Source organism: Bubalus bubalis, chromosome 10 (genome assembly GCF_019923935.1).
Source record: "Bubalus bubalis isolate 160015118507 breed Murrah chromosome 10, NDDB_SH_1, whole genome shotgun sequence".
Taxonomy (NCBI): Eukaryota; Metazoa; Chordata; class Mammalia; order Artiodactyla; family Bovidae; genus Bubalus; species Bubalus bubalis.
The window spans coordinates 51,476,956-51,501,806 of record NC_059166.1 but is presented as its reverse complement, the minus strand read 5'-3'; the positions used below and the strand labels follow the sequence as shown (position 1 = coordinate 51,501,806).

Here is a 24,851-nt window from a genome sequence, read left to right as displayed (position 1 = left end):
ACTGTCAGCCCACCTTGAGAAAGCATTCATGGCATTACTTCCATCAATACAACCCTAATGTCTTGTGAGTCTTGAACACATAGTAGGTGCTCATGAACCATTTGCTGAATTAATGGATCTCAATTTGAGGATAAACTATAAATGGTTTTTTATAAAGGATACAAAGAAAATAAAGTATTCACAAATTAACTTAGAACATTCAATACCTTTGAATTAACCCTTCATTTGAAATGTTTAGACCTCCCTGGTGGCTCAGATGGTAAAGTGTCTGCCTACAATGTAGGAGACCCGGGTTCGATCCCTGGGTCAGGAAGATCCTCTGGAGAAGGAAATGCCAATCCACTCCAGTACTCTTGTCTGGAAAATCCCATGGACGGAGGAGCCTGGTGGGCTACAGTCCATGGGGTCGCAAAGAGTTGGACACGACTGAGATGTTTGCATGATTATTCCACTCAAATGGAATATCAACTTGCAATATAAGTCTTCTCAAAAGCTTTGTTTGGCTAGTTAGGTTTTTGTCTTGAAATTAACCACGAAGCACACATATGTTTGCTATCAGGTTGTTTTCTTTTAAAAAATCTTACATTCAGAATTATAAAACTCTCATCTATTACTAACTCAATAGAAATACTAAACGCGTCCAGCAGAGGGCTCAAGAATTCTTTTTTAAGACAAGAAGTTTATAAAATTCACTGTCCAATAGCAGCTGTTGCAAAACTTCAGAAGGCACTCTCACAAAAAATATGTTCTTCTTGATCAAGTGATTCCAGGTCTACAAATTTATTTTAAATAATCCAAACCTGTTTAAAAAAAATCTGTATTACAATAAAGCAGCACATACTATGAATTTATGGATAAATGTACTTTTATCTAATTCCAGAAAAGACATTAAATTATAATCACAAAAACATCTATATTACTCAGGAGATGGGGAAAGGCCAGGAGAAAAGAACAGAAAAATAACATACAGTATGTTAGAATTTGAGTGAATATGGCTTTTCACTTTCATTCGTTATGTTTGTATAAACATCTTTTTCACTTTCAAAAGATGAAAAATAGTAATTTATCTTTACAAAATTTGCACACTTCTTAATTTTAGTTCTGAAAATAGGGGTGGAAAAAATTTAGGAAGCAAGTAGAATGGCTTATTTGTGGAACAACCTGGGATTCTGGAGACACTCCATTTTTGGAGGCAGAACTAACAGGGTGTAGCACCACTTTATTCATGCCTAAATAACCCTAAAGTACCCCCTGGGATTCCAGAAATTTTCAGATAGGGCTCCTAAATATTTTCATTCACTTTTCTTATTTACATATACTCATTTTCAGCAGGATCTGAGGCATCAATACAAGCATTTAAAGATTAGAAACGTAATTCAAGCCAGGAGAAAATAGGAAACAATGCGATGTTTAGAGGAGAGATATGTGTGTATATATGTATATGTATCTTCATAACTATTAATAATGGCCTGCAAATACGGCTCTAAGCCTCCTAGCATTAAAATCAAAAAAAGAAAATGTAGCCTAATACAAGATAAAAAGATGAAAATACTGAAATGAACTCTAGATTCTCCAGGCCCTGAGATCTAATGGAAAATTTCCTTCAGACATTATGACTATCATTGAATGACCTACCTGGTGATACTTTTAATACCAACGTAAGTGTATTTTGTAAACTTTGCATAAAAAGTAAAAGTTAATAGAGATTCTTCAAAACTCAGATGTAGTTTTCTGATTTTCTCCCTTGATATCTTGATCTAGACATAAGATTTAGAGTAGATGAGCACTGGTTCTTAAAGCAGGCAGTACTACCTTATAGGGAGCAATTTGGAAATGCATACAGATAGTTTTAGTTGCTCCAGGAAGGGGAATACTATTGGCCTTTATTGGACAGCAGCCAGGCAAAGCACAGGACAGCCACCAAATGCAAAGATGGACATGTGTCTGCGGGCAAGCTCGGTCGTGTCCAACTCTTTGCAACCCTATGGACTGAAGCTCATCGAGGCTCCTCTGTCCATGGGATCCTTCAGGCAAGAATACTGGAATGGGTTGCCATCTTCTTCTCCAGGGAATCTTCCTAACCCAAGGATTGAATTATTTACCACTGAGCCACTTGGGAATAGACATGTAAATAGGTGAAAAACTTGTTTATAAAACCCTAAGCCCAGAATTGAACTCTCTTTTACATATAGACAAATTTCTATTTGTTTTGTGTCAAGATATACTGAATTTTCCAGGAATGCTACCACAATAAAAACCAAGAGAAGACTATTGTTTTGTTTTGTAAGGAATTTTACAGAAAGTTGTTCAGTACTTCAGAACATCATGTTGCCTAGAGCATGCCCTTGTGGTATCTCTCCATTTCCAGCAAAACATCCTTTTGTGTCACTCTGCACCTCTATGCAGCATGAGGATTCTACCTGTAGCTGTAGACAGACAACTGTTTCATTATGTCTTGTGAAGAGTTTTGCTCCAGCCTCTACATACTGAACTGCACATTATTTTCAATATACTTTATTTCCTTCTGTTTGTTATTTATATATAGTTAAGATATTCTTGGCTTCCCTGGTGGCTCAGATGGTAAAGAATCTGCCTGCAATGCAGAAGACCCAGGTTCGATCCCTGGGTCAGGAAGATCCCTGGAGAAGAAAATGGCAACCCATTCCAGTATTCTTGCCTAGAGAGTTCCATGGATGGGCCATAGGCTACAGTCCATGGGGTTGCAAAGAATCAGACATGACTGAGTGCCTAACACACACACAAGATATTCTTACTAGTGTTTAGAGTAATTTGCATGGGTAAGTTATATTATTAGGAATTTCATTTCAGGATAGTAAAGGTGGCCTTGTATATTAAGGCCTGATAGATGTGGTTGAGAATCACCAAGCCAGATTGGCAGGCTGCATATTTTCTGAGAATTCGTTGTATGTATAATTCCTCCCAGTCAACTTTTAGTGAGAGCTTTCTAGCAAACAGGCTGAGGCTGGAGTGTAATTATTCTCTTTTGCTGAATAAGTGGAAAAGTTCATGTCCTTTAAAAAGCTATCAATAGGCTGACATCTTCTTATGATAACTAAAGAGCTAATTAAGAATCTCCACTAAATATACTGGTAAGCTCCCTCCATTCAGATGATTTCATGAGACACCTAAAGGAAGGGTCACAATTTCCTTAGGGAATGATTCTGAGTATAGCCAACCTTCAGAAATTCCAACGATCAAGAAAGAACACAACTGTAATGATGTCTGCTTAGAAATACTCCAAACAGGAGTTGCTACTCATCTGCTATAGCAAAGGAAAAACTCAGATGGACATGATGAAATGAAAAATGTCTAGCAATGGGACTTTCTGCCAAAACAGAGAAACAAGTGCACAGAAGTGTAAAATCCACCCTGAGTTAGCTTAATGGGGCTGACCTACTCTTTTGAGTTACTGAATATTATTTTTTTCTACTTTGGAGGACATCAAATAGAAAAGAAAGGATTGTTTATTGCTCCACTTGTGACAATAAAGCCATTATCAAGAGCACACAGGAAACATTTCTCTTTCTAGTCACCATCCTGGCAGTAAGGTGGCGCTGGGAGGTAGAGTGTGGGAGGGAGAGAGGAGGACCCAAGGAACAAATCCAGCTCATTTAAATAAAGTTTTGTATAATGAAGACAAGGTTAAAACACAGAGGGGTCACACGCATCCTTGTCATCTAATATTATCTCAGATATCCAGAGACCCTCTGAGTGTCATCAGTGTGCATGTTCTGTATGCATGAGCTCAAGTACCTTGGTCCACAATGGGTCCTGCAGCACAGGACTTATGCCAAAAAAGATTATAAATGCTGTGAGCATACTGTTCAAACACATTTTGTTTTCAATAAGTGACTGAGTTTCACAGTGTGCCAAAGGAAAATGTCTGTGTCTAAAATGTGACTATCACTCAAGCAAAATGCTACACGAATGCAATGGAGTCCGTCTCCGTTTTTGATGTGTGTGACAGCTCTCAAGCCCCACCACTCCCTCCTCCCTGCTTGCTCCACACCTGGGGGAAAATACAGGAAAAGTCTGAGGTCTCTCTCCCTTGATGCTGGTGGAAAGTTCAAACCACACAAGCCTCTGGCTACATGGAGAATCCTCCAGCCCCACCTCCTAAGCACAATAAACACCAACGCTGGTCAATCACCCCTATATGCCCTCTGAAGACATATTTGGACCTATTGGAACCCACCCTTTTAGCCCCGAAAGCCTCACTATGTGAGTGACAAACCCTTTCCTATCTGCTTGGTCCATGTGTGCTGTTATCAGTCTCAACACTGCAACAAACGCTGAGTGGGTGACGGGCCGTTCTGTTTCTGCAGAGTGACTATCAGACAACTAAGAAATCCTAAATTTACAAATTGTTAAGAAAAAGCCAGGAAATACTTTTTTTAAAAATCAAAATAATCAGTTTTATTACCAAATTGGAAAGCTGACCTCAGAAGTGTGGCCACAGTTAGACTTCCTCACTCTGCAACATTTTAGACATTGCTATGCTGAGCAGATGGCTCTGTAATGCCTGCAGTACAAACCACAGCCTGAGTCTTCTCTGAGCAGACACACAGAGGGATTTCATGAGGGATAAAGGGATATGAGTCAATACATGAGTCTGAGTAAACTCCGGGGGTTGGTGATGGATAGGGAGGCCTGGCGTGCTGCAGTCCATGGGGTCGCAAACAGTCAGACACAACTGAGTGACTGTACTGAACTGAAAGGGATAACAGGCTGGCACAGGCAAACTGTCAGTTAAAACTGACCCTGCTCTACAGGCAGGGGCGCTCCCACAGACCTTCACTTTGAATTGCTGTCGACCATGAGGAACAGACAGGCTTTGGGTCCAGTGACACTGTTCTTGGGTCCTCAGCTGAGAAAAGTAAGCTTCTGGGGTCAGGCAGGATCGGAACTTGTAAAATCTCACTTCTCAGTTTTTCACAATAAATGTTTAGGTCCCCAACCTGTCCTTATAGTTTTGACTACCTAACCACATCAAGGATTTATCATTTTACTTGACATCCTGAGAAACCATAAAAATTTCATTTGGCATATGGTTCCTGTCTGTCAAGTTGGTTGACACTTTCTAGGAAGCCACGCATGGAAACCTGTAACATCTTCACCCCAAAACATTAAGTAGACACATCTGCTCGTTTGTTTCAATAATCCACTGATTAAAAAAAGAGAGAAAATCTCTTTAAAGGCAATAATATAGAGTTTCAAAAGATCCAAGAATGTGAAAACTCACTGATGGAATTCAAACGTATCCCTTTCATTTCACTCTTCTCAAACTTTTCTATGTCAACAGTTCAGTTATGGACTCTGGCACAACACTGCAAGAATTAGGGTAAGATGAAAATAATCACTTTCTGCACAATTCAAAATATTCGTCCTTAGACTGGATTGTCGACTCTGTGCTCTGGAGCCTAGGGCACAGGGTACATACCTTGGGGGCCTCTTACTTGCCAGGCTTCTGTAGGTACTGCCAGGTGAAGAAAGAATTTTGCAGCTAAAATATTTAAACCACTGAATGGTCCTAATGCTACTCCCAAGAGAAGCATTTAAAAAATATTTCTCCCAGATTTTTTCCATGTGCTAATAACATTTAGTTCCACCAGGTTATGTTTAAAATAAGTAAATTTGATGGGGACTTTTTCTCATGTGAAGTGACACATCTTTTCCTGAAGGAACGGTTTATGAGAAGGCAGTTCCAATTAAGATTCCTGTCACTCTGCTGCCAGGCCTGACGCTCAGGTCTCCAGAGAAAAGTATTCCACTGCACAGAATAAATACAATTTCAGTGATCATCAAAATAAGGCTACAGTGTCTGCCTTATCAGGGCTATAAAAAAGTCACATGAATACATTAAATAAACAAATGAGAATCAGGAAGAAAACCTTGACTACACAAGAGCAAGAAAATTAAGGAGCTATGTCTTCTAGTTTTTAATTCCTGATTACATGAGCACAGTTATAGCTAAAAAAAAAAGTATTTCTCACTTCACAGAATGTCACACTTCCCTAGATTTCCAAAGCGTTCAAAATATTAATACTAATAGTTATACAAAATGTCCTTGTTAAGATTCTACTAAAGCACTCTCTGCACGAGGGAACAGTAATCAGGATGTGTGTCCCCAGAGATAGGTTCTTCCATGATGCTGAGGAACCAGAGGTTGGAGCTACTGGATATGAGAAGAAAAGCAAGAAAACAACAGATATCAAAGAATCCTTTTCATCTGCCCAGATACGATGTGCCTGGTTCATGGCTGGCAAAGTTAGCAGTACCTAGAGGGGTACTCTGGGAAATTCAAAGGGGATTACAAACCTATCATTGAGTGCACAGTTTCTCTCTTTACTGGGTTTCTGGAAATGCTCCATCAGGCAGCAAGGGACAGAACACATGGAAGGGAGAGTTCTCAGGGAAGTTAAGAGGAAGCCAACGAGCTTGAACCCCTTGCTCTACTATATGGAAGGCGTTTAGTCCCTGACGACTGAGCGACTTCACTTTCGCTTTTCACTTTCATGCATTGGAGAAGGAAATGGCAACCCACTCCAGTGTTCTTGCCTGGAGAATCCCAGGGACCTGGGAGCCTGGTGAGATGCCGTCTATGGGGTCGCACAGAGTTGGACATGACTGAAGCGACTTAGCAGCAGCAGCAGCTCAGCTGGTAAAGAATCTGTCTGCAATGCAGGAGACCTGGGTTTGATCCCTGCGTTGGGAAGATCCCCTGGAGAAGGGAATAGCTCCAGTATTCTGGCCTGGAGAATTCCATGGATCCTATAGTCCATGGGGTCGCAGAGTTAGACATGACTGAGCAACTTTCACTTTATCACAGTATTGGCATATAGTCTTTCGTCCTTAACATCATGGCAGCCAGAGTGTTAATACAGCAGACTTTATTGTAGTTCTCAGTCCTATTTGCTTTCATTTTTGGCCCTTACCTACTCAAATTCCAAGAGGCATAATCAAAGACCTTTAGGATCGCATGTTCTTCCGCTTGTTGAGCTGGTGGCTCAGACCGCAAAGAATCTGCCTGCAACGCACAAGACCTGGGTCTGATCCCTGGGTTAGGAAGATCCCCTGGAGAAAGGAATAGCTACCTACTCAAGTATTCTTGCCTGGAAAACTTCATGGACAGAGGAACCTGGTGGACTATAGTCCATGGGGTCACAAAAAGTCGGACACAACTGAGTTACTAACACTTTCAGTTTTTTTTTCACTTACACTTGCTGAGCAGTGCTCATATCTTTATGAAAGGGTCTTGATGTTAGGAGCTCCTCACTGACTGGCTGGGTTTTCTGAGGCATCATCTGAGGCAAGTAACATCTCCATTAGAATCCTTCTTTAAAAAAAAATTTTTTTGAAGTGTAGTTGGTTTAAAATCTTGTGTTAGTTTCTGGTGTATAGCAAAGTGAATTAGTTATACATATAAATATATCCACTCTTTTTCAGATTCTTTTCCCATATATGTCATTACAAAGTATTCAGTAGAGTTCCCTGTGCTATACAGTGGGGACTTTCTGGTTATCTATTTTATATATAGTAGTGTGCATGTGTCAATACCAATCTCTTTTTTAAAAAAAGTTTTATTTAATTTTAAGTGGTGGAAAGCTGCTTTATAATTTTGTGCTGGTTTCTGTAGTACAACAGTCAGTATTACAGAACAACTGTACTGTGAATCCAGTTATAATTATATATATATATATATCCCATCACTTCTGAGCCTCCTTCCCTCCTCCCATCCATAGACAGTTTTTTTTCCCCTTCTTTTTCAGGTCTCTTCTATCAGGACTGGACTGAAATAGGAATGGACTCCTGGCCAGAGTTGGAAAGCAAGGAGATTGAGGGACAGCAAGGGAACAGGATTCCCTTTGCTCACCGCTAAGTAAAAGGTGGCATTTCCTCAGGTTCACTTTATCTTTTTCTCCCTCTGGCAGATCTTCCCAGTGACAATTTTGCATCATACCCTTTGCTTTTAACCTAGCTCCTGGAGCCAGCCCAGAACAGGACTTGCAGTCTGGCTCCTCTGCTCTCCATGGCCAGTTCCGCTGGGTACAGCTGTGCAGGGTCACTCACGAGCACTGCCACGCATGGGGGGCTCTGCTCAGGCGGTGACCCAAGCAGGGTGTTCCCACAGGAAGGGCACACCTCTAACTAGCGTGAAGCCAGAGTGTGTGTGTGTTCCTTGATAAGAAAAGTGCACACATTTTCAGAGGATGTATTAGCATTAGGAGGACAATTTGATTTTTCTTTAAAATTTCCTGGATTATATCTGTGACCAATTTTAAGAAGGCTATGCTTTAGAACAGTGTGTAGGAGGAACACACACACACACACACACCTTGTTACACAGTGGTACTCATTCATCACACCCACTCTATACTTTCAATTTCCTTCCCAAGGCAGTAACGATTTTCAGGCACTTAAAATACTTAACATTTTATACTATGCTTACTACAACAGACTGAAGGTATAATCAACTATCAGGAATAGCTTAGGTAGATAATTTAAATGTTAACTCAAGATTTTTACAAATCTACATACATATCATGGCTGAAGACCATCTTTCAGCAAATGCCCACAATAGTAAATAACAAGAAACTGAAGAACCATGCTTTTATTCATATTTTTATTCTAAACTCTTTGCTTAATGTTCATTTCTAGAGTAAGACAAAGCTTTTTTGCATTTTCCAAGTATACTACAATTCCATTTTTTGCCATCATCTATGTTTATATTTCAAAGAGAAAACAGATGTATCATAAAGTCATTTTGGTGTTTAAGAAACCAAACTGCCATGAATGTTGTTCAAGAAAGACTGTACCAAACTTTCACTCTGCAGCAAAGAATAATTACACACAAAGTACAAATGCAGCAACTCAGAGCCCTCATGAACTCAGCACTGGAAAAGCACCCAGGTCGGGAGAACCATAAAAAAGAGTTCACTTTCTATTTTTTTCCTTTTTTAAGATTTTATTAATACATTAATATTGGATGTTATATCACTATAAGGGATTTGTTATCACAATGCCATTCAGTACATGTGAGGGCTTACTGTGTGCCAGGCACCAGGCAAAACAACTTACCCAGGTTACAGCCTTAAACGTTCACAGCAGCCCTAGGAAGCAGGTAGGATTTATGATCCTCACCTTTGAAAAGTTCCAAGGTGATACATGTGAGCCCCCAGATACAGCTCCAGGCAACCAGAAGATATTTTCAGAAAAGGTCTACTTGTGGGACAAACCTCAACTACTTCCCCAAGATCAGAATGTCCATCACATTCTCCACTTGGCCCCAGTCCTAGGATCCAAACCTGGCCCCCATCTTGAGAAAACAGAGAACTGCCCCCACAGACCCTCCAAGGTCTCCCCTTAAGGCTGCTCCCAAGCAGGCCACAACACCCAAGGGCCCCTCACCTGGACGGCTAGTCCATCTCCTCTCTTGGGGTTTCGAGGCCGAGGCTGTTCATTTTGCTTCATCCTGTCCTGGCACTTGGTGCAACACTGTATACAAGATGGCTTAATAAGGCAGCCAAGGCCCCTGGGGCCTGAACACCTGAGCAGAGCACCAGCAGGATTGGCTTGCTAGTTGCCAATGTCTCACCATGGTGACTTGCACCCAGGCTGTTCTATTCTAGGCTAGTGGTACCTAAAAACAGTTTCTCATGCTCCACTCCAACTCTGGGCCAGACTATTTCTGAGCTTACTTTTGAGTTATTAAGGCCCATCACTCCAATAGTGGGCTTCCCAGGTGGCTCAGTGGTAAAGGTCTGCCTGCTAAGGCAGGAGATGCAGGTTCACTCCCTGGGTTGGGAAGATCCCCTGGAGAAGGAAATGGAAGCCCACTCCTGTATTCTTGCCTGGAAAATCACATGGACAGAGAAGCCAAGTGGGTGACAATAAGAGGGTTGCAAAAGAATCAGACACAACTGAGCGACTGAACAGCCAACTTAATCTTGGAGGTGACATTGATTATAACCAACCTTATGTGAAGATACTGAGGCTCAGAGTCGTGCCAACTGAGATATTCAACTGATGCACAAGGGCATCCCTCTTTCCTCTAAAGGAACCTGCTGCTGCTAAGTCACTTCAGTCGTGTCCAACTCTGTGCTACTCCATAGATGGCAGACCACCAGGCTCCCCCGTCCCTGGGATTCTCCAGGCAAGAACACTGGAGTGGGTTGCCATTTCCTTCTCCAATGCATGAAAATGAAAAGTGAAAGTGAAGTCACTCAGTCATGTCCGACTCCTAGCGACCCCATGGACTGCAGCCTATCAGGCTCCTCCGTACATGGGATTTTCCAGGCAAGAGTACTGGAGTGGGGTGCCACTGCCTTCTCCCAAGAGTTCGCTTTCTAAAACATCCAAATACTTCCCCACCTCCTTAATCAAGGTATAACAAATATGACTTAATTTTTTCTTAATGACATAGAGCATTAAGAAAGGGCTAAGAATAAATGAAAAGGATTCAAAATTAAGAGGACTGGGTTTGACTCACTGGGTCAAACCTGGGAGATTGATCTTAGTCATTTACTGCACCTTCCAGGGCTTGTCGTCTTTACAACAGGATCACTAAATTCCTCAGAGCTGTCTAGAGTATCAGGCTACACAGCACACATGAAATGCCCAGGGCAGTGCCCTTGTTCCTGAAGAGGGTGCTCCATGAAATGCCAGCCCACTTCCTGTCCCTTCAGTGCACAATCTGAAAAGATGAGTTATTGCTGTATGTGCTGCAGGACTGTCACCTCTGTGTGGATGCAACATCAAGAATGGGTCACTGGGCAGAATAAATGCAACTCTGTCTCCCCCTAGAACTTTGTTCTAAGTGCACACACACACATTTGTTCTCCTGCAAACTTCTTCCCTATTCCCTAGCAGTCTCCTTACCCTTCAAAGGGCTTCCCTTGTAGCTCAGCTGGTAAAGAATCTGCCTGCTATGTGGGAGACCTGGTTCGATCACTGGGTTGGGAAAGTCCCCTGGAAAAGGGCATGGCTATCCACTCCAGTGTTCTGGCCTGGAGAATTCCATGAACTGTATAGTCCATGGGGTCGCAAAGAGTCGGACACGACAGCAACTTTCACTGCCCTTCAAAAGTCAGCTCCCCTAGTGCCCTAATCTTCAGCTCAAGTTTCAGAGGTCCTTTGGCCACAGGCACACTATACACACAGACACACACTGTGCCTGTGTGCTGTTGTTCAGTGGCTAAGTCACATCCAGCTCTTTGCGACCCCATGGACTGCAGCATGCCAGGCTTCCCTGTCCCTTCACCATCTCCCAGAGCTTGCTCAAACTCCTGTCCACTGAGTTGGTGATGCCATCCAACCAATCTCATCCTCTGTCACCCTCTTCTCTTCCTGCCCCCAATCTTTCCCAGCATCAGGGTCTTTTCCAATGTCTGTATATACATATATGTGTGTGTATGTGTGCATGTGTGTGTGTATGTGCGTATGTACATATATAAAACTTCATCATAATCATCAAAAACTGGAAGCAACCAAGATGCCCTTCATATATCCATGCAATGGAATAGTACTCAGCAATAAAAATGATCTATCAAGTCATAAAAAACACAGAGGAAACTTAAATGCATATTTCTAAGTGAAAGAAGGCAATCTGAAAAGTCTACATACTGTATGATTCCAAAAAGTATATGACATTTTTCAGAAGACAAAACTATAGAAACAGTAAAAAAAAAAATCTGCTATTGGTTGTCAAGGGGAGAGGGGGAAAGATGAACAGGTGAAGAAAAGGGGACTTTCAGGGTAAGGAAATACGTAAGTATATAAATGCATATACAAGTTTATATATACAGAAGTTTATACAAATATTTAATACATATAATATGTGAAGTTAACCACTGTGAAAGAAACCACAAAACAAGCAAGGCAAACAATAAGAGAGCCTCTTATATTTGAGTGTTTTACCTCAGCATTCACAGCAGTTTTTATGCTCTGTCGTTTACCAGTGATTTAAACACGCTTTGCACCCTTATAGCCTTTAAGCTTAAGCCATTTTGTTGTTAAGGCATCTAAGTATAGAGAGCACTTATCTGGGTAGGTTTATAAAAAAAACAATATTTACTATTGTATCCCCACTGGTCACCAGTGAAGTATGAGCTATGGGTTATCAAACGTACTTTAGACATAGGCAAATGCAGGTGTAGCTGTAATTCAGGTGTGGAGAGAAAAATCCACACAAGACACAAACTAGAGCTGGTGTCTTTCTTTACATCTATAAGCTAAACAGCACACAACACATTATTCACTCACCTCACTAGGAATATGTTTTGACAACTCTGTGAACAATCACTATCTGCTTTCCTAAGGCATGAAATTTGGCTGGGCTGATCCTGAATGTGTGATCCATCTCCTTCGTATTCTCCTTTGTACCCACTACTGGATGGCTGATTTTTTTCCTTTCTACCTACTGTTTTCATTCCAGTTGCCAGAGCTGTCCCAGTTATTCTATGAAACCTATCTCAAATTCTACCAGTCTGGAAAAGAGAATGAACAATATCATATACCTTAATACGCCTCTGAAGAAAGAATGCTAGTAAAAAACTGAACTCCCAACATTTTTCAAGACTCAAATACCACCTTCTCTGTGAAGGTTTGCACTGAGGAACCGAGTTAACCACATCCTCTCCTTTGTCCCCAATGTGTCTCGTATTCTGCTATTATGCTTCCCACCACAGTAGGATCATGTATATGACTCTCCCCCACCAGGATGTGAGCCTGCCAAAAGCAGCAGCCCTTATTTTAGCACAGAAGACACTGAACATAAGTTGGATGAAATGAAATTAAATAACAAAACACTATAAAAGAAGATAAATAACTACTCGGTATCTGGTCTGACGTAGTTGCTGCTGCTGCTAAGTCACTTCAGTCGTGTCTGACTCTGTGTGACCCCATAGACGGCAGCCCACCAGGCTCCCTTGTACCTGGGATTCTCCAGGCAAAAACACTGGAGTGGGTTGCCATTTCCTTCTCCAATACATTAAAGTGAAAAGTGAAAGTGAAGTCTCTCAGTCGTGTCAGACTCTTAGCAACCCCATGGACTGCAGCCTACCAGGCTCCTCTGTCCATGGGGTTTTCCAGGCAAGAGTACTGGAGTGGGGTGCCATTGCCTTCTCCACTGACATAGTTGAGTAGCTCTCAAATGAAAGTAGGGGGTGATGAGGGTGGGCAAAATGGGTGAAGGGGGGGGTCAAAGGTACAAACTTTTATAAGATATAAAAGTTTTAAGATAAATAAGTCCTGGGTTGTAATGTACAACATGGCAACTATAGTTAAAAATACTGTACTGTATACCTAAAACATGCTATGAAAGGAGAATTAAAAAATCCTCATCACACAAAAAAATCTGTCAACTTTGTGTGGTGACAGACATTAATTAAAACTTATTACAGTAATTGTTTTGATGTAAATCATTCTGTTGTACATAATGAAAATCATTCTGTTGTATACCTACAACGAATACAATGTTATATGTCAGTTACATCTCAACTGGGACTTCCCTGGCAGTCCAGTGGTTATAACTTCACCTTCCAATGCAGGGAGTGCAGGTTCGATTCCTGATCTGGAAGCTAAGATCCCACATGCCTCGTAGCCAAAAAACCAGAACATAAGTAACAGAAGCAATACTGCAACAGATTCAACAAAGACTTTTTAAATGCTCCACATCAAAAATAAATCTTAAAAATATTACATCTCAATTTAAAAATAATTCTATAAGGATGGGTTTCGTGTGTTCTAATAGTTGTTTCACTAACATGCAACGAGGTAAGAAAAGATGAAGCTTCAGATCTCTGTTCATACTGTTCATATGCAGTCTTGTTTTGATTTTCTCTGACAGTCATACACTAACATATGTTAGTTGTCACTATTACTTTCATTTAAAAAGCAAGAAATAACATGAATGTGCTCTGGAGATTCCTGTAGGTCCTCTAGTGATTTTAGTGCTGAACAAACTTTGGCTTTTAAACCATCACATTCTAATCTGAGGCCCTGACCCTGAAATAAATGCAGAGGATAGGGTGCCAAGATGTTAGACATAGCTCTTTAAAGCTTTAATTTGGGCTTTTGGACTTCCCTGGTGGCTCAGAGGTTAAAGCCTCTGCCCGCAATGCAGGAGACCTGGGTTCAATCCCTGGGTCAGAAAGATCCCCTGGAGAAGGAAATGGCAACGCACTCCAGTATTCTTGCCTGGAGAATCCCATGGACGGAGGAGCCTGATAGGCTACAGTCCACCGGGTTGCAAAGAGTTGGACACAACTGAGTCACTTCACTTTCACTTTTGGTCAATAAAGCCATGATTGAGTCACTGAGCTTCACTGAACTGATAACAACGAAAATTCGAGTTATCTTGCAAACTCTTTCCCATATGATAATCCCTTAAGATATTTAAAAATCGTATAAGCAAGCCACTGAGCTAAGATTAAAATACCATGTTTCCTGGGTCATATTTAAAATGAAAGTGTTCTACTTACCTTTCTATTATTTTAGTTATTAGGTGGAGGCAAAACTTTTTTTCAACATTGACATGAATAACAAGAAAAATACCTAGACCTCATTCCTCAAGGATAATCTCCTCTGGTCATGTGAAGTTAAGCCTCTCGGATGACATCTGGTACCATACCTGTCCTGTGTATGCAAACTCCAGAGCCTGCTTTAAGCCAAGACTGGTCACACCGTGTAAATTCACCTCGTCAGCACCACTTTCCACCATACAAAGACTGAACATGGCCTGAGGTAGGAGAGAAAGGAAGACAGTTACGGGACTTAAAAAGCAAGGGAACACAATGAAGTCCTAGAGAAATTAAGAAAGAAACAAGTTAAAGATTGATTTTGGTTTCTGAAATGCTTCTACAAGGCTTCCTTCACATAAGCCACTGTAAATCACTCTGGTGTCCAGTTATAGTAACACACAAAGGGCCCTGCGTGCCTCATACACAGAGTAGCATTGAATCCCGCAGCTGTTCTCTGGGGGTGACTTGGGTTCAGGTTCTCTCCCTGAACTCACTGTCTCCATCCTGGGGTCCCAGAGCTAACCTGAAATGGGGAGCATTCCCAAACTTTCTTGCCAACAGGACACGGAAAGCAGTGCCTTGTTCCCAGACTTCTTTCTCCGCCTTTCTTCCCTGCCTCATTTCAGTGACGCATCTCTTTCCTCACACCTGACATACATCACACTCTATTCCAGTGGTTCTCAAAGTGTGGCCCCTGGGTCAGCAACATTAGCATCTCCTGGGAACTCCTTAGAGTATAAATTTAATGGGGCTCTAACCTAGACCTTGGAGAAGGAAATGGCAACCCACTCCAGTGTTCTTGCCTGGAGAATCCCAGGGACAGGGTAGCCTGGTGGGCTGCCGTCTATGGGGTCGCACAGAGTCGGACACGACCAAAGCGACTTAGCAGCAGCAGCAGCAGCAGCAGCAGCAACCTAGACCTTGGAGAAGGAAATGGCAACCCACTCCAGTGTTCTTGCCTAGAGAATCCCATGGACAGAGTGGCCTGGTGGGCTGCTGTCCATAGGGTCTCACAGAGTCGGACACGACTGAAGCAACTTAGCATGCATGGATGCACTGGAGAAGGAAATGGCAACCCATTCCAGTATTCTTGCCTGGAGAATCCCAGGGACAGAGGAGCCTGGTGGGCTGCCGTCTACGGGGCTGCACAGAGTCAGGCATGACTGAAGCAACTTAGCAGCAGCAGCAGCAGCAACCTAGACCTGGAGAAGGAAATGGCAACCCACTCCAGGATTTTTGCCTGGGAAGTCCCATGGACAGGGGAGCCTGGCGGGCTACCAGTAACCAGGGTTGTAATAGGCCATCCAAGTGACTCCGAAGCTTACCAGAATCTGAGAACCACTGTCTTAAGATATTCAGTGAAAATCAATCTGCCCCCAAACCAGTTCTCCAAATGGCCACAGATTGAAAATCAGTTTGTCAAATGAAAACTTTGAAATTAAAAAAAATGCATGAATTTCCCAGCAGTCCAGTGGCTAGGACTCCGTACTTTCACTGTGAAGGGCATGGGTTCAATCCCTGGCCAAGGAACTAAGATCCAATAAGCCACGTGGTACAACCAACAATAAATAAATAAAATTTTAAAAAATGAAAACCACTAATTTGTACACTTATAACAAGTTCAACTTAACAGGTAATAAAGATAATATTCTATTTTGGACCACTGATGATGAAATACACTATTTAGAAAACTGTACATCTATGTAGTGAAGAAATAACCTTATCCAAAGGACCTCTCCAGGCCTAAGAATATCCTGCCTGAAAGGAGTATTTCTGTTCTCTGGGGCTATGACCACTGACAGTATAACAACATGATTTATGACGGGAGCTTTGGTTCATACTGTATCAGCTGTGACCTCCAGAGGAGCAAGGGACCAAAGCTAGTAGTCTGACCTCCAGGAGAGGCTAGAGATGAAAGGTCAGCCACATAGGATGACTGTGAGTAAACACCAATAAAAACTCTGGACACCAAAAACCTGAGAAAGCTTCCCTGGTTGGCAGTCCCCTGTGCATACTGTCACAGAGTCTGGTCAAGAGGGGGTAAGGCTGGGACTCCACTGGCTGAGGAAGGCCGGATGCCCCATGTTGGGTCCCTTTCTGGACTCTGCCCTTTGTGTCTCTTCCCTTGGTTGGTTCTGATTTGTTCAGTGCAGTTGCTCAGCCGTGTCCGATCTTTGCGACCCCATGAACTACAGCACGCCAGGCCTATGCGTCCATCACCAACTCCTGGAGTTTACTCAAACTCATGTCCATTGAGTCGGTGATGCCATGCAATCATCTCATCCTCTGTCGTCCCCTTCTCCTCCCGCCTTCAATCTTTCCCAGCATCAGGGTCTTTTCAAATAGTCACTCCTTCACATCAGGTGGCCAAAGTACTGGAGTTTCAGCTTCAACATCAGTCCTTCCAATAAATATTCAGGACTGATTTCCTTTAGGATGGACTGGTTGGATCTCCTTGCAGTCCAAGGGACTCGCAAGAGTCTTCTCCAACACCACAGTTCAAAAGCATCAAATCAGCTTTCTTCACAGTCCAACTCTCACATCCATACACGACCACAGGAAAAAACATAGCCTTGACTAGACAGACCTTTGTTGGCAAAGTAATGTCTCTGTTTTTTAATATACTATCTAGGTTGCTCATAATTTTTCTTCCAAGGAGTAAGCGTCTTTTAATTTCATGGCTGCAGTCACCATCTGCAGTGATTTTGGAGCCCCCCCCAAATAAAGTCTCTCATTGTTTCCCCATCTATTTGCCATGAAGTGATGTGACCAGATACCATCTTAGTTTTCTAAATGTTGAGTTTTAAACCAATTTTTTCACTCTCCTCTTTCACTTTCATTAAGAGGCTCTTTAGTTTTTCTTCGCTTTCTGCCATAGGGGTGGTGTCATTTGCCTATCTGAGATTATTGATATTTCTCCCAGCAATCTTGATTCCAGCTTGTGCTTCATGAAGCCCAGCGTTTCTCATAATGTACTCTGCATATAAGTTAAATAAGCAGGGTGACAATATACAGCCTTGACGTACTCCTTTCCCGATTTGGAACCAGTCTGTTGTTCCATGTCCAGTTCTAACTGTTGCTTTCTGACCTGCATACAGATTTCTCAGAAAGCAGGTCAGGTGGTCTGGTATGCCCATCTCTGTCAGAATTTTCAACAGTTTGTGGTGATCCACACAGTCAAAGGCTTAGGCATAGTCAATAAAGCAGAAATATATGTTTTTCTAGAACTCTCTTGCTTTTTCAATAATCCAGCAGATGCTGGCAATTTGATCTCTGGTTCCTCTGTTTTTTCTAAATCCAGCTTGAACATCTTGAAGTTCGCAGTTCATGTATTATTGAAGCCTGGCTTGGAGAATTTTGAGCATTACTTTACTAGCGTGTGAGATGAATGTAATTGTGTGGTAGTTTGAGCATTCTTTGGCATTGCCTTTCTTTGGGATGGAAATGAAAACTGACCTTTTTCAGTCCTGTGGCCACCGCTGAGTTTTCCAAATTTGCTGGCATATTTGAGTGCAGCACTTTCACAGCATCATCTTTTAGGATTTGAAATAGCTCAACTGGAATTCCATCACCTCCACTAGCTTTGTTCGTAGTGATGCTTCCTAAGGCCTACTTGACTATGCATTCCAGGATGTCTGGCTCTATGTGAGTGATCATACCATTGTGATTATCTGGGTTGTGAAGATCTTTTTTTGTATAGTTCTTCTGGGTATTCTTGCCACCTCTTCTTAATATCTTCTGTTTCTGTTAGGTGCATACCATTTCTGTCCTTTATTGAGCCCATCTTTGCATGAAACGTTCCCTTGGTATCTCTAATTTTCTTAAAGAGATCGCTAGTCTTTCTCATTCTATTGTGTTCCTCTATTTCTTTGCATTGATCACTGAGGAAGGCTTTCTTATCTCTCCTTGCTATTCTTTGGAACTCTGCATTCAAATGGGTATATCTTTCCTTTTCTCCTTTGCTTTTCGCTTCTCTTCTTTTCACAGCTATTTGTAAGGCCTCCTCAGACAAAGGTTCTGATTTGTATCCCCTGAAATAAGCCATATCTTTGAGTATACAAGCTTTCAGTGAGTTGTATGAGTCCTTCAAGCAAATTACTGAACATGTGAGTACTACTTAAGCTCATACTAAATATTTTTAATTTTAAAAAGTGATTTTTTGTTTTGCCAATGGATTAATATTCATATTATACCAATATTTTATTCTGACAAATTCACTTTTGATCTTCACAATCTTTATGTTTTAAATTAATATGTATGGAATGAGTGGATTTAATTGATGGTCCATTATTCTTTCTGGAGGGTGGTAAAGAATCTGTCTGTCAATGCAGGAGAGGCAGGTTTGATCCCTGGGTTGGGAAGAACCCCTGGAGAAGGAAATGGCAACCCACTCCAGTATTCTTGCTTGCAAATCCCATGGACAGAAGAGCCTGGCAGGCTACAGTCCATGGGATTGCAAAACAGTCAGACACAACTTAGTGACTAAACAACAACATTCTTTCTTGAGATCCTCATTTCTATTTCACACAGTAAGAGTTTTAAGTTTCATAATAAATAAGATTCTCTTGGATAACTTATAGTTAACATTCTAACTTGTTAGAAATACAAAATTACTGTTCTCTTACCATTTGAGAAATTTTGTAAATAATATTTTAAATGCTTACAATGTGATAAAATAAAAAATAATATTCAAAGTGTCCTAAAGACATTGGGAGTATGTAACATGTAGCATATACAATTATAAGATTAAATAGCAAACATTCAGAATATATTTAACTTTCAAAAATTTACTTTATCATGAATAAATGAAATCTAATATTCATTTAGAAATTGTCAAAGGTGAATGGTCAATATGGCAAATTTGACAACTTGGTGAGTTAGTGAGTTGATCTGACTTCCCACTGATGCCATTGGGCAATAAAGGTACTATGCATAGCTTAAGAACACTAGAGGCAAATTTACATAATACTTGATGGGTGAAGAACAGTGATAAACAGCAAACTTGTAACCAAAAATTTAGAGTTTGAACAATCACAGATGACTTGGACAAACACATACCCTCTCTGTGATTCAGCTTTCTTATCTGAAAAATGGGGCTAAAAATTGTGCCCATTCATGAACCTGAAGGTTATACAATAGTAATATAAAGTATTCTGTAGAGTACCTGCTATATGGCAAGCTCTTAGTGAAATAATTTATACTTTATGATAACAATGAAATAGAACGAAGCTTCTCCTATGTATTCTCTGGTTAAAAGAATTGACATATCAGAAGTATCAGTTCTGAGAATTTTTTATTTTGCTTTGTTTTATTTTTTAAATCAAGTATGGCTATAGATAAAAATGCTCACAGGAAAGACTTAGTGTTAAGTGGATTCTGCTTAGGCATTTTTAGATCTGAAATTTAAAAATTAAAAAGCATAGGTTACAGTAGAAAACTTTCAATCTGTGTAATTCTAAATTTGTTTCTAGACTTTTTATAGCTTCTTTTAAAAGAAACTGAAAGAAATTTCAGCTGCTTTCAGGGTCCTTTTTTTTTAACATGAGATGAGTGTTTCAGTTTTTAATATTCCCCACATTAACTTGATTTTTTTCAGGTTTCCAAGTTGTAATTGCACCTGATATGGTAACCAGCTGCTCTCCATCAAACCATATACAGAGCAGGACAGAAATGACTCAAACTGCAAAAAAATTATCTGGGTTAATGAAATGGAAAATGTTCCTTTTTAGAGTAAGGTTTAAAGAACAAAACAACCTGCCAAGGGAGTTTTTTGAATCTGTTTTCATAAGGACCGTTCAAAACCAACCAAGACAATATTGCATAGAACAGGTTTCCATCCTCAACCAGAGATTTGTGAGCTATGAACCTGAAACCTGGCTTGGCAGAGTTGGGAAAAGAATATAATCCCTAAAAAATGTTACATGTTTGTATAAGCAACAAAGCAACACCAAATTGGTCACTGTGGTTATGTTATAGAGTATAACTATAGAGGGAAGGAAGGAACTACTATTTTACTCCATTTACATATAACATTATTTGGATCATTATCATGAACACGTGTTACCTGTGTATTTCTAACAACTGTCTTTTGAAACCTGTCATATTTTTAAGGTCATAGGTTGTGCAGGAAGACACATCTGATTCATATCCTGGTTCTATAACCTACTTGGTCATGGAGGCTATTTACCTTGAACACATGGCCTTTGGATAATTTGTTCACTCCTCTGAACCTCAGGCTGTTATCTGTAGATGGGGACGATAACAACCTCACAGGGTTGACTTGATGTTTAGATACAATTATGCTTAATGTCAAGCATAACCCCTGGCACAGAGTAGATGCTCAATAAATAGAAACTCATTTCTAATCCAGAGCTAAGAAACAGCCTCCTCCACCTGCCCTCTGCCCAAATCCATTACTCTCAAAGACTTTCCTGATGACAATTCCATTCAAAATTCCTATGTCTGGCCACAGGACTTTACATTCATCACATATTCCTAACACCCTACTTTAAGGACTGACTCCATCATACAAACCATCACCTCCATTTCTAAAAACACCTAACTTCCATTCTGATATCATATCATTTGGTCCTAGAAACTTAATGTTACAAACAACACATTATTTTTAAAAAGCAGCAAAGCTCATTAATTAAGAGGTAAAAAAGGGTCCTTCTCTGGTGGTCCAGTGGTTAACAATTTGCCTGCCAATGCACAGGACATGGGTTTGATCCCTGGTCCAGGAAGATTCCACATGCTGTGGGGCAGGTAGGCCTGTGTGCCACAACTACTGAGCCCGCTCACCTAGAGCTTGTGCTCAGAACAAAAGATGCCACCGCAATGAGAAGCCCGCATGCCTCAATGAAGAGTAGCCCCTACCTGGCGCAACTAGAGAAAGCCTGCACGTAGCAACAAAGACCCAGTGCAGCCAAAAATAAATAAATCAATTTTTTAAAAAGGGAACTAAGAAATCAAAGTCAATGTCCTGAGTTTAATAAATTTACTAGGCACCTCAATTAGGAAGTGCTTCATTGCTGCTGCTGCTGCTGCTAAGTCGCTTCAGTCGTGTCTGACTCTGTGCGACCCCATGGACAGCAGCCTACCAGGCTCCTCCGTCCATGGGATTTTCCAGGCAAGAGTACTGGAGTGGGTTGCCATTGCCTTCTCTGAAGTGCCTCATTGGGTAACACCAAATGAGGAAGAACCCAGCCATCTGACACAGTGAAATGCCAGCCACCTAGGCTTCCTAACCTTGTTAAAGAATGTCTGGAGACCTGCTAGAGCCCATGGGGAAGAACAGAGTCTCCTTCAGTAGCAGAAGAGGTGATGAGACCAACGGTGCTATTTTGTAGCATCAAACTTACTGAAAAGTTAAACTGTAATGTGCATAAAAGTGAGCACCATATTTGCCTTCTCCACCATGAAGCCCCTAGACCCGAGCATTACATGTGTACAATGAGTACAGGGCAATGAATGAATGCCCTGACAAACTCTTTAAAAATTCAACAGCAGATAATGAACAGCTCTTCTACATCATCATAAACAAAAATAATTCGACATTAAGAATTTCTGGATATAAGGCATTTTAGACCCTGGGATAAAACCAAAAGTTAGAGAAAGAGTATCTACCAAATTAGTTCAAAGCTAGACATTTAGAAAAAAAGTAAGAACATATGGCAATGTCCTCTATCAAGCCACAACATTCTGCCAAAGCATGGGAGGCTTCTGCTTAGAAACAAGAAAACACTGCACAGACTCCTTGGTTCACACTGTTTTGTCTTTGGGGGAGCCTTGGCCAGGCTGAGATTTACAGTCATCACAGCTTCCTCTTGGCTGATAATGTGTTGCAACCACCACAAATCTTTCTAATGGAAAACCCAGTTTGTGAGAATGCAATCCACTTGAAGTGCCTACCACAGACAGAGCTGTGGATTTATAGTGTGCCATTCCTTCTGTTATTCACACGGAAATGACATGAATTGAGTCCTAAAATCACAGTACATGAATTAAGTTTCCTTGGGTCACATTAGTTGTCATGCAGTCACAGGATGAGCTACAACCAATTTTAGGCTGGGACTTGGGACATTATGCCACAAAACTGACCGATGGCAATTCTACTACATCCTCAGAGATGAGTAGAATGGCAGATGATAGACTTCGTTAGGCACTTAGTTGGTAAATTATGGTCTCTTTACCTGGTAAGCTACACGTAGCTTTGGAGTTGCACTGGATAGGAGCAAGATGTATCGTGAATTCTCATTTCATCAGGAACACGAATGATTTTACAGATGAAATGACTAGATTGTTTGGGGCACATTCAACTCTTATCTTTTGTGAGAGAAAAACAAAAGTAAACATGTCTAAGGGAGGTATAGAAAAGAGCAATTCGCAAAGACTGTGGCAGATCCAGCCTGATCCCCCAAAGCCTTTTATATATTCTGTAATTAGTGATGTTTATAATGGCCACAAGGCATTACAGAGATAGGAACTAACCTCTGAATCAACAAAGATTACATTTTGCTCAATTTAGTGTTAATGGTGATTATCCTTTATTGCATTTTGTTTATACCTCACATATAAAACAGGTAGTAAATCTCAGCTGATGAGACTGTTCAATTAACCACAATAGCCCATTTCCTTGATTTTAAGGATAGAAGGGTCTTGACCATAGTTTCAAACTGGACTATTTACCTTCTTTATCTCACAAATGCAAAAGCAATCCAAGCCATTTGAGGAGCTTAATGACCTGAAAGAGTGGGGATATTTGGTTGGAGTGTTTTTTTCTCCCTGTACATTTATGGCTTTTTAAAATTCTTCCTCAAACAATACAGTAATACTCTCAGAGAATAAAACGTCAGAACAAATGAAAACAGTAAAATATTACTATAAATATAATCAGACAGAAAAAAGGTGAATTTATTTCTGAAATACCAGTTTTCCCTCACCTTAACCATGTAAAGGAAAAATCCACCTTATATGCTAAAAATTGTGAAACATATTGATTTTCCCAACATCTTCAAATATGTAGCTTGTTTACTCCAAGATCTGTGTTTCATAGCTTTGCTCTTGGCACATTACTTCTTAAATTAACTACATGGTGATAATGAGCCCTTCAAAACCAGCATGATTATGGTTTATCCTACTTCTTCTTAGAACTCTCCTCCTCCTGGATGTGGCCATATTTCAACTATTTGGGTCCACTGAGGGAAAATGGAGTGGAAAAAGGACACAAATCAAGCTGTTCTTTTCTTAGCTAAAGAGACAGTACACATGAAAACCAGAAACTGCCCATCATGAAGTCAGGTTATATTTATCTTTCTCACCAGATACTCTGGAAAATGACACCCACACATCTGGTTTTAGCCTCGGGTCACCTCTCAGATCCCTCACTCCTTTGATGCCTCTGATGTTATCCTCTTTGTTGTTGTTTAATTGTGAAGTCATGTCCGACTCTGGGGACCCTGTGGACTACAGCTCACCAGGCTTCCTCTGTCTGTGGGGTTTTCCAGGCAAGAATGCTGGAGTAGGTTGCCATTTCCTTCTCCAGGGGATCTTCCTGACCCAGGGATCGAACCCATGTCTCCTGCATTGGCAGGCAGATTCTTAACCGCTGAGCCACCAGGGAAGCCCTCTGGTACCTTCTAGTCTATGGTTGTACCCCATGGGTATGGGATTTCAACACTTCACTATCCACCATATAAAGAAATTCATTCTTTTTAAATGTCTTTCAGATACTTAGGGATGGCACTTTTACTCTTCATTATTGAATAAACTTGATAGGCTATTATTGTATGAATCTTTCCTACACAGAGACCTTTTTGGTCTGTCTTCATACGGCAGACATTGGCACAACCCTGTCTTTCAAATTTACTAAAGACACAAGGACTAAGACCAAACTTGGATTACATTTTGACAGCTGTCCTAAAAGGCAGAATTCGGGGTCCACGTGAAGGAGTGACCATGCGGATGTGAAACAGAGTCTGCGTGAATCAGGGGAAGGAGCCGTGAAGAACGGAGAAGGCAATGGCAAGCCACTTCAGTACTCTTGCCTGGAAAATCCCATGGACGGAGGAGCCTGGTGGGCTGCAGTCCATGGGGTGGCAAAGAGTCGGACACGACTGAGCGACTTCACTTTCACTTTTCATTCTTATGCATTGGAGAAGGAAATGGCAACCCACTCCAGTGTTCTTGCCTGGAGAATCCCAGGGATGGCAGAGCCTGGTGGGCTGCTGTCTATGGGGTCGCAGAGTTGGAAACGACTGAAGCGACTTAGCAGCAGCAGCAGCTATGAAGGAAATTCATAGCTGTATGAAT

The 24,851-nt window shown here is 41.1% G+C and overlaps 1 protein-coding gene and 1 long non-coding RNA gene across 20 annotated transcripts in view; both read right to left on the bottom strand.

The window, feature by feature from the left end:
* KLHL32 (kelch like family member 32) overlaps window positions 1-24,851 on the bottom strand; it is a 227,521-nt gene that overhangs the window by 110,169 nt on the left and 92,501 nt on the right. For 17 of the 19 annotated variants that reach the window (XM_044924317.2, XM_044924316.2, XM_044924309.2 and 14 more), the window contains one exon: window positions 14,651-14,758. The exons of the other annotated variants lie outside the window; for them this stretch is intronic. In XM_044924317.2, coding sequence (XP_044780252.1) covers window positions 14,651-14,758 — 108 coding nt within the window. The remainder of the gene's footprint in view (window positions 1-14,650; window positions 14,759-24,851) is intronic. 19 annotated transcript variants of the gene reach the window in all.
* Window positions 547-12,940, bottom strand: LOC123327707. Its single transcript, XR_006542384.2, has 2 exons — window positions 12,283-12,940; window positions 547-800 (listed from the first exon to the last, which is right to left on the bottom strand). It is a non-coding gene; the product is annotated as an uncharacterized LOC123327707 (long non-coding RNA).